This window comes from Convolutriloba macropyga, chromosome 2 (assembly GCF_964194025.1).
Source record: "Convolutriloba macropyga chromosome 2, txConMacr16.3, whole genome shotgun sequence".
Classification (NCBI taxonomy): Eukaryota; Metazoa; Xenacoelomorpha; order Acoela; family Convolutidae; genus Convolutriloba; species Convolutriloba macropyga.
This window is the reverse complement of record NC_134469.1, coordinates 69,946,540-69,963,607: the sequence shown is the minus strand read 5'-3', so window position 1 is coordinate 69,963,607 and position 17,068 is coordinate 69,946,540. Positions and strand designations below refer to the sequence as shown.

At 36.7% G+C, this 17,068-nt stretch overlaps 1 protein-coding gene across 3 annotated transcripts in view; it reads right to left on the bottom strand.

Annotated features, from left to right (window-relative positions):
* Window positions 1–17,068, bottom strand: part of LOC142334660 (uncharacterized) — an 80,434-nt gene that overhangs the window by 27,084 nt on the left and 36,282 nt on the right. The window contains exons 6-8 of one of the 3 annotated variants that reach the window (XM_075382869.1): window positions 11,761–11,839; window positions 10,897–11,370; window positions 2,493–2,841 (exon numbers count right to left, since the gene is read on the bottom strand). In XM_075382869.1, coding sequence (XP_075238984.1) covers window positions 2,493–2,841; window positions 10,897–11,370; window positions 11,761–11,839 — 902 coding nt within the window. The remainder of the gene's footprint in view (window positions 1–2,492; window positions 2,842–10,896; window positions 11,371–11,760; window positions 11,840–17,068) is intronic. The other 2 variants (XM_075382871.1, XM_075382872.1) reach the window with 2 other exon arrangements.

Here is a 17,068-nt window from a genome sequence, read left to right as displayed (position 1 = left end):
ATTGGGATTGAAACAAAAAATTAAGAGATTGACAGAATTTTTCTAAGTGCAAAGTATTCATATTTGTGAGTAAATACTGCATATTCGGTTAGTTTATAAAATTACACTTAATTCAGCTTCTAAACTGAAGGCTATTAATCATAATAATAACGCCAGCCAGCAATCGCTTTAATGCACATTGATAACCTAATTCATTATTACTTAATGACCTCACTTTATATGTTTATCCCGTTTCTTTTGATTTTGCTCATTTGGATTTGAATGTATTCACTACATTGCGTAATTGAATGCGTGAAAAAAATTAAAATCCAATTAGTTAAAACAGTGAGTCGTGACTTATGTAAAACGAAAACTGCAATCAAAAGGTATAGCGAATTAAAAAAATATAGCAGGACAAGTCCTGACTTACAATTCAAAGAATTTTCATTGACTAAACAGAAAACTAGACCTAGAACGGACCATGAATGGATTGGGAAAACCATTTAGAAAAAATCCGATCCAAAAAATTGAAAAAAAAAACAGTAAAAATCAAAGTGAAATTGCCGCATGTGAACAAAAAACCACTGGCGAGAAAGCGAATTTTTGTTCAAGCACCGTTCTCTCACTCTACTTTAAATTTAGAACAAAAAACTCACGCCTCAAAACCACTCGCTTTTTTGCTCCACTTCCTGTTTCGGCGTGACCAAAATCACTACTACAATTTGATTTAAAAATCATGAAAATGTGTAAACGGATCTTTAAAAAAAACCTAGCCGGAAGAATTCCGGAAACGACTCGAAGGAGAAAATTGTCCATACTTATGACTAAACAAATAGAACAGCTATTGTGAACCCTGAACCTCCACAAAGGCCATAAAAAATAAGGAAGAATAGAAACCTCATTCAAAAACAAATTGAACAAACATAGCTGGCAGATTGCCAGAAAATAGCCGCAATAGATTCGTAGATCGGCAGTCTAAAAAAAACAGTAAAGAAGACAGACCAAAAAAATTCGTCTTTTCATTGAAGGCTGATATGTTGTATTTTGATTAAATCTGTATAAGTTTTTGATGCATCTATTAGCTGCTCTCAAATACCCTTCAATTAGAGTGACACGCCCATTTGACCTTATCTCATTCAATTAAAGTAAATAAAAGTCAATTTCAAAGTGAGGAAGTCATTTTTGAGAGTGAGGTAAGTCAAGTGTGCCCAAAAATTTATTCACGCGAATGAACAAAAAAACTCGCTCCACAAAGAGTGAAAAATGAAGTCACGCATGCAATTCAGTTAAAATTGCATGAACGAATGAACAAAAAGTAGCTGTGACGTCATATGGTCGTAACAAAAATCATGACGACGAAATAAAAAAAAACCAAGAGAAGGCCAATAATTGCCCCAGCTATCGCTGTGCGGCTATTAAAAAGAACCAGAAAAACTAAATGAGTTTTTTTTAAATAGTACAAGGAAACATAGAGCAGAGTAAAGTTCCTTTGCAATTAGAGCAATGAAAACCTCGTAACATAATGGGCAAGTCGTATTAGGCTAAGAAACTTGTGTAAGATTAAAAAAAAAGAAAAACAAAAATAAGAAACTTGGTTCCAAATTTCTCAATTTTTCTGTCAATTTTACTTAAAAAAATATATTTTATACCAAAGAACTTGAGTCAATTGGTATCTGAATATTCCTTAAGTAACAAGCTTCTATTAAAATCCAACTTAAAGCATTAAAACAAAAATAGGCAAAAAATCATTAAATTTCGTCTAAAAATCAGCAAAACTGATCAAAAATCTACAAATTATCAGTAAACTCTAATTAAGTACTTGAAACTTTCAATTCCTATCAAAACAAGCCTAAAACTAATACAATATCATAATCAAACCTCATAACCATCAAAAGTTTTAAATGTCGCACGTGAACAAAAAAATTTCGCTCGCTTAGAGAAAATTTTTTCACACATCAATTTCTCACTTTCTCACTCTCTCAAAAACAGCGTTATGAACAAAAACCACTCTCTTTTCGCTCCGCTCTTAACTTTCGTTCAGCACCAAAATCACCCCAAATTTTTTCACGCGTTTCATTTCCCGCTTCAAAAATCACTCCAATAAAATTGATTTAAAAAAAGACTTCTCCAATACTCCTCTTCGAGTCGTAATAAAAAGACAGCGCCCCAATACAATTAAAATGCTTTGAATTGTAACAAATTCTTTGAATTGTAAAAAAAGGAAAGCGCCTAAACAATAGCCGTTGAGAGGCTGACGGCGGCTATTAATCAGACAAAAAGCTGATAGAATGATAAATCGCATAAAAACGACCAGCAGGACTAATATAATTGCTCAACTGCGTCGAGATCAATTAATCAGCTTGTTTAAAAAATAGTTTGTACTACCGGCATCGCTTTAATCACTAACTTTATCATTAACAAACTATGCCGCGTACGTGTAGTTGAGGCTTCCAACAAAAGCAAAACAAGCGGCCACGAAACAGTTGACAATCAGACTTGGAATTAACTACTACCTCTTGCTAGGAATTCTGCATCGTGGGCTGTGGTATCCTGGAGGACGTGATAAGGAAGCAGACGCAAGGTAGCATCTCTCATATGTTCCAGAGGTCTGGAGAAATCTGGGGCAAGTACCCTATTTTGCTCGTAATTGATGGCTGCTTGAACGTGGTCTGGTGTAGGCTGGGTTGGAGTGACATAATTTACACTGGCAACAGGCACGTCTTCTGAATTCTGACTTTTGTCCTTTGACTCCGAGACCTCGTTGCTTTCTTTATTCGCTTTTTTCTTTTCTTTAGCTTTTGGCTTCGAAGATACCTTCTGCTTCGATTTCTTGTTCCCTTTCGCAGTAGATGCCACCTCTGCCTGATAAATAAAGACCAATTTTCATCTAAATTGAAGATTTACTACAAATTCAACAGCAGACATACATTAAGCTCAAAGCATGCTCTGGCATAAGATCATACATTAAGATCAACATGCAAACCTAAATCCTTGAAATCCACACCGATATTATTTCACTTAAAATTAGAAGGCACCATATAACTTCACACGATTTATAAGTGAATCCGAAACTTTATGGCAGTTGACTTACTGTGCTTGAGTTTTTTCTACAGGCATTCTAAGAAAGAAAAAGTTGGACATTTGAATTCCAGAAAATCCAATTGGGTCTGAAGAAGAAATTAAAAATGACGAGTGTTCTTGAAGACAAAATATAGATACCAGCCTGAAGGCTGGTAGCTATATTTTGTCTACAAGAACACTGTCTTCATTTTTCAAATTATTCTTTAGACCCAATTGGATTTTCTGGAATTCAAATGTTCAACCTTTTCTTTCTTGGAATGCTTGAGGACGCAAAAGTACAATGATATGTTATCTGTCAAAAATTTGCAAATATTTCGATTATTTTTTCATGATTTCAATTTAGCATCCATACTGTATCTATACTGCTGAGTCGGGACACGATATCAAAATTGTGAGAAAATTAAAAAAAAAGTTGTTCGACTGAGTTTACATCAGGCCGTGTAGTTCTTGAATTTTGTTCCCGTTTTTAATTTTCGACTCATCGACCTGCAAAATTCAATGCTCTCATGAATGAGTGGACAGTGGCCATTGAAAACTGGCGCGCCATCAACATGCCTGATGCAAAATGGAGAAAACAAAAACAGTAAGGACGAGCAAGCAGCCGACAAAAATAAGAACAAATTCCGCTAATGGCAACAGGGAGGCGAAACATTTCAAAACTAGAATATGCCAACAGAACTCGCCACACAAGGTGAAATACAGGGAAAAATTCAACCAAAATTGGCAACCGTCTAAAATAACGTTAGCCAGTTTTACAACTCAAAGACCACGCAAAATTTGATCACAGTAATTAAACATAACCGATTAAACGTCGGAAGAATTGCTCTCGAACGACTAGTTGGAGCTCTATTCAATTGCAACTTGCTTCAGTTTGATAAAATATACCACTATTAAGATTTGAAGTAAAAAATGGCACCAGTTTCGGCGCACTTTTCATTTGACTTTTAGTATTAAATTGCCGCCAATTTAATTCAGCTGCTGGAAATTGTGATTGAGAGAGAATTTTAGATCACGCGAAACGCAAAAAGTCAAGGGCGTAAAAGTCACTCGAAAAGTCATAATTGTCAAGCGAAAATTTTGCATAAAAAAGACACGTTTACAATAATTGCAAAGAACTTCGTTCAAGAGCAAATAATAATAAACAGCATTTGTTCCATTGCAGCCCACTTCTGACCTTAAAAGGGGACGAAAGAAATTCAGCGTTACAAGTAAGAAAAACTGCTAGCCACATTTTACATCAACTATTGTTCTCTCGCATTATTTGTTAAAAAGTGAGAACAAAAACCCCTCTATTCTGCAATCACTTCTGTACACCATATATTAATCACAATCATTATTTTGAACGTGCATCATCTATGATTTTGCTCACAAGCAACCGATCAAAAATACAGAAATCTGATTGGCAAAATACCAAAAACTGATACATAGCTGGCAGATTGTCAGAAAAAGAGCAGCGATAGTTTTCTACATCTGCAGTCGCAAAAATGAAAAAAACGAAGATCCAAAATTTCTATCTTTTTAAATTAATTACTGAGATGCTACATTTTGAATAAAGTGAGGAAAGTCATATTTGATAGAAAGTCATATTTGATAGGAAAGTCACGTGTGACAAGATCACGCAAATCAACAAAAAATCTCGCTCAAATAAGAGTGAAAAAAGACGTCACGCACTCAATTCGAAAAGCAGATTTGAAATGATCGTACTGTGGTAACAAAAATTCAAAAACACATTCTTTTAAAGAAAGCTCCCCAATAAGATTCAAAATGTTTGAATTGTTAAAAGCAAGATAAGGTCAATTATGCCAGTTGCTTTACGACTATCAAACACGCAGTCTGTAGCAGAACGTGGCATAAACGTTGAGAGTAACCTGAAATAAGCTTTATTTAACCGTTGAAGTCATTTGGAGGTTATGACCGCCATGTACAATTAGAAACCGCCACTTCAGGCAAATCACTTTAAAGCTCAAAATGAGTAAAACACATATTAATGTGAAACAACCACTTTAAATCACGCAAAAATGAAATCAAGCGTGGTAAAAATCACTCAGAAAGTCAAACCGTCAAAGCCAAAGTAAAAAAAAAAACAGAGGACTAATATAATAGCTTAAAACCTCATTTGAGAGCATCTAAAAACATTGCCACAAGATTCCGTAACCGACTCGAAGTACATATTACTTTAGCACCCCACCAAAAAAACTCATAAAAATTATAGAATTACTCCAATTATAGTTGTCATTATGGAACAAAGAAGGTAGGAATAAACATAACCGGCTAGCGAGCCGTTGGATTTTGTAGTATTCAGTTGGGGCTAAGGTATGCTAGCACATAGGGGGTGAGCTGATTGAGGGGTCCAACGTTTGGGGGGATCAAGGAGTGGGACAGGTTTGGGAGGGCTGGGCGAGAGGGGTTCAAATCGCCGGGTGGATGAGGATGAACGAGGGTAGTGTAGTATGTTGTCTTTACCTGTTTATCCCATCATTGAGGTGGAAGAGTTAAAAGCGGCAGAGGAAAAATCTGTCAAGCAAAAAAATCGCACAAAGACCACAGGAATAATGTAACTGCTACAAACTTCATTTGAGATCAAGTAAACAACGGCAGACTGCTCAATTAAAGCTACGATAGAATAACAAAACAATTGTTCCTTTTGATCAATGAAACACCAAAGCCCGATAAAATATTTTTGCTAGGAAATTTCCAGTAGGAAAATTCCGAGCAAAAATTCAAGTGTCTCCTATTATTAATGACTTCCAATTAGTAGCGCAGCGGAGGGGGTTGCACCGGGGGGCTGATGAGGGTGGCAACAGGGGGGGGGGGGGTCAATCTCAAGAACGGCCCTTCGCACTATAAGTATAAGTCTCCGAAACAGATTCTGTGAATCGCATACTTGAAGACTAGTGATCTGAAAGGCCCTAAGAGCACTTAATGCCCGCTGGGCGCTACCTGTTTATCCCGTTTTTGAGGACAGAAAGTCAAATGCGTCAGACAAAAAATGAGTCAAGCGAAAAATCGCATCAAAAAGACCGACAGGACTAATATAATTGCTACAAACTTCGTTTTTGGGTGCAATTAAAAACCAACCATTAAATCAAAAAAGCATACTAAACTTGCTTAAAACTTCTAAAAGAGGCAATATTACAAAAATAGCTCAAAACATCATCTAAAAGAATTTTTAACATCTTATTTTCTCGCTCTCTCTCCAAAACGCGACATGAACAGAAAATCAGTCTTCTGTCTTTCTGCTCTTAGGTTTTTGTCAGTAATTTGACCCAAACACTTTTAGCACTTCACGCGTTTTACTTCCTATTTCAAATACACCTACAAAATTACCGATTAGAAAGACGCTAAATTCATACTGCTCTTCGAGGGGTAAAAATAGGACCACCTGCAGAAAATGATGCCGTTTCTTCAACAAAAACCGACGAATGTCGGACACTTCCAGCATACCAGAGTGAAGCAATAACCACTCGGCTATCACGGTCTTAGCAGCAGCCTTACTTTTTGAGTAAGAGCACTTAAGTTCACGCGTGAAGTGAAATCGAAAGAATGTTCTAGAACAAAACGGTCAAGCGAAAATTTAACACAAAAAAGACATATTTACAATAATTGCTTCCAAATCAATTCGAGAGCGATTAAAAACAGTTGATGACCGTATTCCAGTTACACTCAGCTATTTACCTCAGAACACTTGCTCAACTGGCAAGTATTTCGGAAGTCGCTAAACGAAATAAGGGAGCTTATCTTTACTCGGTCAGGGGGCAAGAAGTGTGTCGTGGCAAAAGGATGTCTTCATAATCTGTTATCTGAACAAGCCAAAATGAAGAGTGCAGTGGAGCGGATATGGGTTGTAAAATGAGAGTGGAGTGGATAGTGCCCAAAAAATCAAACAAGAATCGCCCTTCACTTGAATTTATGTCTCCTCGGCATTTCGGTGAATCACATACTTGAGACTAGTGACGCTATTAGAGAACTGCTCATCAACTTTATGCCTTTGGGTTTAGCAGTTTATCCCGTTTCTCGTGGCAAAATGTCTAAAAGTTTGAGACGAAAATTTGCATACGAAAGCCTACCTCGGTAAAAAAAAATGACTGCTACAACTTAATTGAAAATTTTTAAAACAACAAAAAAAAACAGAAAAAAACAGGAGAATGCTTTTCGAAGTCCTTATCACTTTCAAAATGCAACTAGAAAATTCCCAGAAACTAGCCGCCCTTGACTAGCTCGACCACTTCGGAATTGAAACAGAAAAAGAAAAGAGAATTTGAATAATTCTCATTTGAAAAGAGAATTTGAATAAAGTGTCAAAAAGTGTTCTAATTTTGTGTGCAGTTTCAGTTTGATTCCGAACTTATACTTAATTCAGCTACTTATTTGAAGTCTATCAAGCTTAATACTAATGCCAGCTAGCAACCGCTATAATGAACTTCGATAACCTAATGCACTATGACTTAAAGACAAGACTATATCGGTTTACCTCGTTTCTTTGGTTTTTCTGTTTTGACTCTATAATCAATTACTAAATAGCCTAAGTCAAAATATATATATATATATATATATATATATATATATATATACCGAGCAGATTGCCGTACAATAGCTGCCGTTGATTCCCATAATCAAGATTGGAATTGAAAGAAGAGAAAAACTAATGAAATAAATGATTTTGTACACAAACAATTTCAAAGTGCGAACCATTTTGATGTCATTTTGGAGCTGAACAAACTCCTATTTCGCGACAAAAGGGCTAGTATCAATACCAATAAGCATTAGAGATAGTAATTAAGATCAAAGTTGGAGTAACAGGCATCTAACACTGGGCTTTATGGGTTTATCCTGTTTCTATTTCTGATTTCGTTTTTGATACTGACTCTTCATTTTGAATTGCTTTGCTGAGCAACTGCTGTCTAAAAACAATTTTAGCAGAATGAGAGAAGAGTTAAACTAGCCTAGAGAAGTCAAAAAGATTTCACGCAAAATGTTGAACAAGCTGTGAACTAAGGTAAAGCGAGAAAATTTTAGTACGACAAGGTAAAAAACATAGCTGGTAGATTGCCAGAAAATAGCCGCAATAGATTCGTAGATCGGCAGTCTAAAAAAACAGTAAAAAAGACAGAACAAAAAAATTCGTCTTTTCATTGAAGGCTGATCTGTTATATTTTGATTAAAAATCTGTATAAGTTATTGCTGCCTCTATTAGCTGATCTCAAATAACCTTCATTTAGAGTGATACACACCCATTTGACCTTATCTCTTTGAATTAAAGTAAATAAAAGTCAATTTCAAAGTGAGGAAGTCACTTTTGAGAGTGAGGTAAGTCAAGTGTGACCAAAAATTTAATCATGCGCATGAACAAAAAAACTCGCTCCACTAAGAGCGAAAAATGACGTCACACAAGCAATTCAATTGAAATTGCATGAACGAATGAACAAAAAATGGCTGTGACGTCATATGGTCGTAACAAAAATCATGACGACGAAATAAAAAAAACCAAGAGAAGGCCAATAATAGCCTCAGCTATCGCTGTGCGGCTATTAAAAAACTAGGAGGGCTATAATAGCCAACTGCAAAGCTGAGGCTGCTATTAAAAAGAATTTGAAATCCATTCAGTGGAAACAGTGAGTGAGCTAAGTTAGGAGACAAGCGTGAATATCGTGACACATTCCAAAAGAATTCAACTAACTGATAAATTGAGAATCATCACAGCAACATCACACTAAGACAGACAACAAAGCCCATGGCCCTATATGCTCAAAAACTAACAGAAAATTAGAAGACAGTAACAATATCTCCTTTTCAATATTCAGTGTTTTAGGAATCACTAAAAATAGCAAAAATTAAAAAAAATATTGACTTCACGCTTCCAAAGATTGAGTACACGATAACAATCTTTAGGTAATCAATAACAGGCAAAGCAAAGAAGCAAAAATTTAAAAAATGACAGAAAGAGAGTATCTTTGAAAGCCTGCGGCCTCAAACTTATAACAACATGCCTGTATCCCTAACCAAAGCACCACACGAATTTAGTAGAATTACTAACAGCCGAAAATGAACATCAGAGCTAGAAATGAAGGCAAGATTCCGAAAACAAAAGGTATCTCAGTCAAAGACAACGTTGGCAATAAGTTGCGTGCAGTAAATTGACACAACAGTACGCCGCACCAGAAGCCAATAACAATTGTTATTTTCGACACTAAGCGATAATACCAAAAGTACAACAAACATGCTAAAGTAAAAATCAATTGTCCGATAAGAAAGTTTTAAAAAGAAAAGGACTGCTATAAACTCAAACGTTTAATTATGTTCACCTCATCAAAAAAAAACAATAAAATCTGTCATAAATGAGATTAAGTAATCAGTACAACAAAAAGTACAATAATAGACAACAAACACTAGCAAAAATTTTTAAAAAATCCCTAAAAAATTTTTTGGAAGCAAACAACGTATATATCATAGAAACCAAACTCTATTAACTGCAAAGAATAAATTAGGAAATCCTGGCCAACAGACGAGACTTCTCACTAATAAGACAAGAGTTAAGATATGTTGAAAAAGGAACACTCCGAAGAAACACACAAAACGATAGTATCTGTTGAAAACAATTAGTAAAAGAAAGCATAAACTTTGAACTGAAAAAAAATCGATTAAATTACCACCTATTAGAATCTTATGATACTTTTCCCCCAGTGAGATAAAATGTCTAGACAAAAAATTTGAAACACTCGCAAAATTTTTTGAGAACAAATAGTGTCCAAGAAATGAAAACTCTAGCCAAAACCACAAACCACTAAATGGATCTATATATGCCTCATAAACAACCAATGAGACCTGTCATTATTAATACTAAGTGATAAAATAACAGAAACAATAATAAAGGGAAAATCAAAAATTCGCCAACATTTTATAGCAACAAATAGTGTCAAAGTCTTTAAAACATTAGCTGCTCGTTGAAATCATGCAAAATAGGCGCAATTAGAACACATGTATTGTAATAACATTCAAGATAATAGCCCCAGCTATCGCTGTGCGGCTATTAAAAAGAAACAAGTCAAATTGCCGCACGAGAAAAAAATCGCTTTCAAAAACCAAAAATTAGTACAAATACCATTTTCTAATTCCACTTTATATCTTAATTTGAAAAGAAACCACGCTTCATATCTCGTTTTATTGCTCCCTTTACTACTCCGGCGTCATTAAAATCACAACTCTAACTTTACTTCTGACTGACGTGAAAAAGCCGCAAGTGAGAACAGATCTTAAGACAACGCACCAATACAACCTAAATCCCTTTGTGAGAAAGGAGAGCGTCTAAATAACAGCCATTGAGAGGCTGACGGCGGCTATTAATTATCATTTCCCAGCAACTTCAGAGCACAGTTCATTTAAGAGACCAACCGAAATGAAAAACCAGTCTGCAACTTAATGCCGTCGGGCATTACTAATTTATCCCGTTCCAAAACGTCAACTCGATTCAAAGTGTGAAGAGATCTAAAAAAAAACAGAGCACCAATACACATCAGGCTTTATAAATATAGTAACAAATCACGAGGAAATCAATAGTTGCCTCAGCTAATGCTTAGCAGCGGTTAAATTAACCTGATAACTGATACAAAGCCAGTGCTCGCCTTAAGTTCGTAAAAAATCAGGAAACCCAAGTGATCTATATGGTTCAAATTCAGGAATATTTAATCACAGGAACAGCAATTAACACTAAAACGACTATTTGTAAAATTACAACATGCATTGGATCAAAGCACTTCAATTATTTAATAGCGGATATTTCCACAATTAGGTGTGATAACATTTTGAGAACACAATTTTCAGCTCTCCAAAACCACTTACAGCTAAGCGCTTGTCAACGAAACCACTAACACATCTTTTCAGGTCATTGAGACCGTCATCTTCACTTGATCGACATTGACCACCCAACTCGCTACCCTCCGATGATTGACAACTGCCTGCCGTTGATGATTCAGCCACGCGTGGAACCGATATGTTTACCGGTAAGTGACGTCCCCCAATGTAAACTCTGCTAGACATGCGAGGTCTGTGAGTGAGGGGACTTCCAGTGGAGGCCACGGAAGCCACATTGACTGGACTTCTGTTTGATGCCAGTGATGACTCTACCTGACGGTGCTTGTATGTGGAGGACACCAATGTGTGACCTTGCTGGGAAGGCACAACCACGCAAGTATATGGAAGAGAGGTGCTCATGGGAGTTGTGGTTCTGTCAGCTGCCAATCTCAAAAGTCGAGTGACCGACTCCTGGTCTACCAATTTGCGCATGTTAACAGTTGCTTCGGCAATGCTACACTCCTGGTGCAACAATTAATAAGCACAAGGACACAGTTACAATACATGCTTCAGTAGAACAAAAAAGGTCTATTTCCGTTTTCCCGAGATTTTTTCTGTTTTCACCCGCTGTGCATTGCTGGTTTGAAAAAACTTGTTTGTATTCAGTACAAATTGTTTGTATAGCCCAATGAAGGGTTGAATGAGCATTACAGCCACAATATATAAATTTTAAGCCTATGGCAGACTCATAATTTAATTGGAAAAAAGGAAACAGTTCAAAAATGCAGGTAACTACATATTCGATATTAAAGAGCAAACTCATTTTATACATAGCCATGCATAATTCTAGCCAGTGCACACATTACGTTCAATAAGCATTAATATCAAGCCTAAAAATAAGACAGTTCTTACCTTGCTTTTCTTTTTATTTGTCTTTGCATTCGGTTTTGGGGTAACTCCCTGCACTCCATCATTGCAAGTTTCCTTATCCCTGAAAGATACTGAAATGGAACAAATAGCAAATATGATCTCAAACAATTGATGCCCGACTGCTCCACTAACACCAACTAAGTAGCCTTACTATAAATATTGTTAGTAAAAGAACTGAGTTTCTCGGATCATAAATAAATCAAATTCGTGATGGCATCGGAGTTAACAGCCCAACAATCCTCTCAGTGTGTTCAGAAAATTTGGGAAAATGTGGACTCGAAAGAATTTAGCAATGCTTTGGAGTTACCGTTAACTCTCAATCAGCACATCACAAAACACTTTTGATGAAGCTGTGAAATATAATGTACCCGCTGAAAAGCGCTGCACAAAAACAAAGATTTGTCCTTTTTTGACACAGAGCTTGAAAAATTGAGGATGTGTTGCCGAACAGAGCGTCTCTACCAGAAAACCCAACCAGTGAGAAAAAATAAGCGTACCAGCAAGCTATTTTAAAGTATAAAAAGGCGTTTAAACAGAAGAAATCGATGTACTTCGACAGAAATGTTAATAAAAACAGCAACCTGTGTGTTAAACTTCAATTGCCTACTTGGTGTTTCCACTGAGCACAAGGTTCCAAGAAACTGGGGATCAGTTAAAATGGCCGTTGACCGAGTTCAGAAGTATTGCAGAGACAAGGCACTTGATATCGGAGAATTCATTCCTACTTCCGCTGATAATGGCCTAACTAGCTTGTTTTTGGTAGATGAATTTTATCACATCGAAATGTCTCTTGATCAGTTTAATTTATTTGAATTGAAAAATTTAAGAGAAGCTCTTATTGATACATCAAATAGTTTTTGCGTATTAGACTCAGTTCCAACGAGTGTGGCCAAGCAGACTTTTGTCTCCTGGTGTGATCATTTTCTGAATTTAGCTAATACCAGCTTTGAACAAGGCACCTTTCCTGATTTTTTCAAAACTGCAGACATAAAGCCGAATCTGAAAAAACCGAACCATGACACTGAATTACCTAGCAGCTATAGGTCTATTGCAAATACATTTTTCTTCTCAAAATTATTAGAACGGTTAGCCGCTGATCAACTTAGGGAGTAACTTGAAAATTACAAAATTTTGGATGTGCAACAGTCGGCATATAGAGCTGGCCACTCTACCGAAACTTGCTTAATTAAAACTTTCAGTGATATCCTGCTCCAACTGAACTCAAGTTTGACCTTGGATCTCTCGGCAGCTTTTGATACAATGGATCAGGACATTTTCGGCTGGTTGTTAGAAAATCGTTTCAGGATCAGAGGTAAATGCAAAAGTTGGATCATGTCTTACATCAGCAAACGGAAACAGAGAGCACAAATTGGAAACGGTCTGTCTGCTGAAGAAATTGCTGATTTTGGCGTACCACAAGGTTCGATCCTTGGACCTCTGCTTTTTACTATGTACGTAACTCCCATTGTTAATTTCATGAAGGAAATTCAGTTGAGACATCAGGTATGTGCAGCTGATACAATAATTCTTTCGAGTTTGAGGCAACAAACTTTGGATCATGATATAAAGGATCTAGAAACGAAATTCAGTCTTGTTACAGGCTTTCAGTCAAATCAAGTTAAGAATAAATCCTAATAAGACTGAAATAATGTTAATCTCATCAAGAAAGCAAAAATTGAACTTAGCTAAGCTTGAATTAGCAGGGGAAACTCTCACGTTGAAGCCCAATATTAAATCACTGGGTATAACGATAGACCAACATTTTTCTTCGACAAGGCACATAAACTCAGTGACTTCTTCGAGCTACAATGAGCTTCGCAAACTGTACAAGATCAGACATTATCTTACGATTGAAACGAGAAAACTAGTGGTCCAGAACCTAAAAACATCTCGTCTTGATTACTGCAACTCAGTCTTATCTGGAGTACCCAAAGCAGAGATTATGAAATTCCAACGGGTAGAGAATGCAGCATGCCGGTTTATCTTTTCATTGAAAAAGTCCGAATCATGCAAAAGTCCTATCGATAAACGGATTCATTTTAAAGTGCTGATTTTTGTGCATGAAATCGTTCATAAGTGCCATGTGCCGGATTATTTGAATCATCTTGTGGAAATTCAACCTGACCAGTACAGGAAAAGATCAGTTAATGCTTTCAAAGCTGTCACAGTTCAGTCAAAAAATTCATATGGTGATGCTTTTGCAGTCGCGGTCCCAAATGATGGAACATAATACCTCAAACACTAAGAGAAATAAGCAACCATAAACTGTTCAGGAAGGAACCCAAGACACTTTTCTTTTCAATGTGTTAAGGACAGCCTGTTTTCAGAAAACAGCACGGATTGCGAAGCTAGAAGAAAGTCCAGATTTCATACTATCAAAAAAACCTCAGTTTGAGGGGCTGTCCTGTTTTATGTCAAATCGAAGCCGTATCGACGAGCTATCGTTGATAATGAACAGCAATTTCAAAAGCGTATCTGCATTTTGGGTTCATCTCTTGTATTTTGTGTTACAATTTCATGTCCAGGTGGTAGTATATCTACTATGTGCTCAGAAAGCGTCTTTACATAAAATTTTGACAGAAATGTACGCCAAGTTATTGTGCTGGCAAGAACGAATAATCTTTTTGACAAGAACAATGAACGATCGATGGGCCCACTAGAGACATCGGATGATATGTTCTATCTTATTCAGAAATTGAAGTTTTACCTTTTGCACGTTTCAATTCTTGTACCCATTAGTCGACGAGGGAAAGCGGAAACATAAGCTAGAGTGAACTATTGTTACAGAAATGTTGCTGGAGAACTGAATGTCCCCTTTGTATTATTGAAGAAATTTAAGGCTGTGAAGCACCTAAGCAATGATGGAATCCATCGAAATCCTCGAGGTATTCGAGAACTTGCCTCTGATTTTAGACGTGCAGTAAAGCACACTGAACTCTATTATACAGCCAAAAGATTTCATTAAGAGCACGGTTAGTGCTGAAGACTTTAATACTTTTAGCAACGTTTTAAATCAATTATTCAGGATGTATGCGATTCGAACAATCTGACGATATTCCAGGTCTTGTTGAGTCAGAATTAGTATTTTGAATTGCCTGGTTAAGGCAGAAGATGAACTTTCCTTGACGCTCAGCACACCCCACCTTTGTGTACATGAAGGGTGGATAAAGAAAGACCAAAACTACCACTTACTATAACCTTACTTCGTCGTCCTCTCGCTCTAACAAAATCTGACTTTTGAGTGTCATTTTTTACCCATTTGAATCTCTATACCGTATAACAGAAATCCTAGTCAACCTTGGAACTTGTACCTTGTGTCAGTGAACTAAGTTTTACGGGCGAGTCAGATTAATGTTCAAAAGCTTCTATCGGAAGAAAACAACAGATATATTCCACGTGAAATTATGAGAAAAAACTTAAACAAAAACTTCTTCCAATTTTAATTTCAATAAGTCCTCAAAGGGGAGGAGCATGTAGTTTGGATGGAGGCGGACTGTTATGGCAAGCAAACAGCTGAAAACGACAGTTCGATCTTGAGTATTGTCAACTCTTTCTAATTATGTATTAGTTACTAAGCTACCGTTAAAGTTCAAGGTTTGCAAAGAAGGAAGTCAGTGTTCAAGTCATGAACAAATTTTCCCCATCAGAAAAAAAACCTTTAGTATACCAATAGTCTTCGAGTCGTAAAAAAGATCGCAGTAGTAATATAATTGTTTCAAACTTCATGTGAGAGCAACTCAAAATCCCCTTTGACCTCAAAATTCTAAGTGTCCTCTACTGAATTTAACTCGAGTTACAGAGGTCATACCGAAAGGGTATGTCATTTTTGGTCAAAAAAGCTTTCAAAGAAAACAGACTAACGGCTGACAAATTTCTCTAACAATTGGACGTTGGGAGGGCTGAAAGAGAGGGTGGTCTTGAATTGCTAGGTTTATCTGGCTGGATGGGTGAGTGTTAGGGGAGGTGAAGGTGGTCCGAGGGGGGGGGGGGGGGGGGGGGTGTGACTGCGGGGGGTCAAACTCCAAACTCTAAGAAACTCTAGGAACCCTCCTTCACACCATTAAATTGTGTCCTCCAAACAGTTTTAATGAATCGCATAATTAGAGACCAGTAAAGCGTATGGCTCTAAGAGAGCTGCTCAGCAACTTAATGCCATCTGGGCTTCACCTGTTATCCTATTTTTGAGGACGCAAAATTAAAGTCAGACGAAAAATTGGTCACGCAAAAACCGCACGGACAAGACAACAGGACTAATATAACTGCCACAAACTTTGTTTGAGATCAATTAAACAGCGGCAGACTGTCAAACAGCTAAGAGACTAAGTAGACTTAAGCGAAGGAAGCAGATTGGTAGAATTGGGTTTTACAACCCAAATTGAGAATACAGAAAAGAATTAAATTTATTGAGGCACCTTTTCAATATATGAAACAAATTTCTATTTCTTGTTCACTTTTTTTCTGCAGAAGCCGCACTTGATCTATTCTGTTTTGGTCCCCCAGCTTAGTGAGCATAAATCTTTTATGACCCCCAGACGCACGTGCTATTTTCTTAAATGAAAACGTGCTATATAGCAATCTATAATTTGTAACTGCGGGTCATAAAAAACACTGGGGGACCAAAAAAGAATAGATCCGCCTCCTTTTACAGGAAAAATAGAAGTAACGCTTTAAAAATAACTTCCTTTAAAACCACAGTTCTAATAGTAAAAATAGGTGACACATTGGCGCACGTGGCCAAAAAATGCTTTCGGTTAGATTTTTGTCAAACACCGCGGTATTAATTAACCCTTGTTGCGATAACAACAGTTGCATCAATTGCCGGTGACACTACAATTGTGACACTTACCAATTAACACTAGAAAATCTGCTTCAAAATTAGACTACCAGTTCATCACACTCTTTAATCACCGCTGTGATTGCAACGAGAGTTCATTAAAAATTAAAGCCTGAAAAGTTCTTAACATAGCTGACAGATTGTCAGAAAACAGCCACAAAAGCTTCGTAGATCTGCAGTGTCAAAAAGACAGACCAATAGGATTCTTTTCATTAAGGGCTGCGATGTTAAATTTTGATTAGGAATCCATATGACTTACTGCTGCTTCTATTGGCTGCTCTTAAATAACCTTCAATTAGAGTCATATAACTCTCACTTGAACTTATTTCTGAAATAAAGTGAAGTCAATTTCAGAGCAAGGAAGTCATATTTGAGAGAGTGAGGTAATTCAGGTGTGACCACAAATTTAATCACGCGAATGAACAAAAATCTCGTTCCACTAAGAGTGGAAAATGA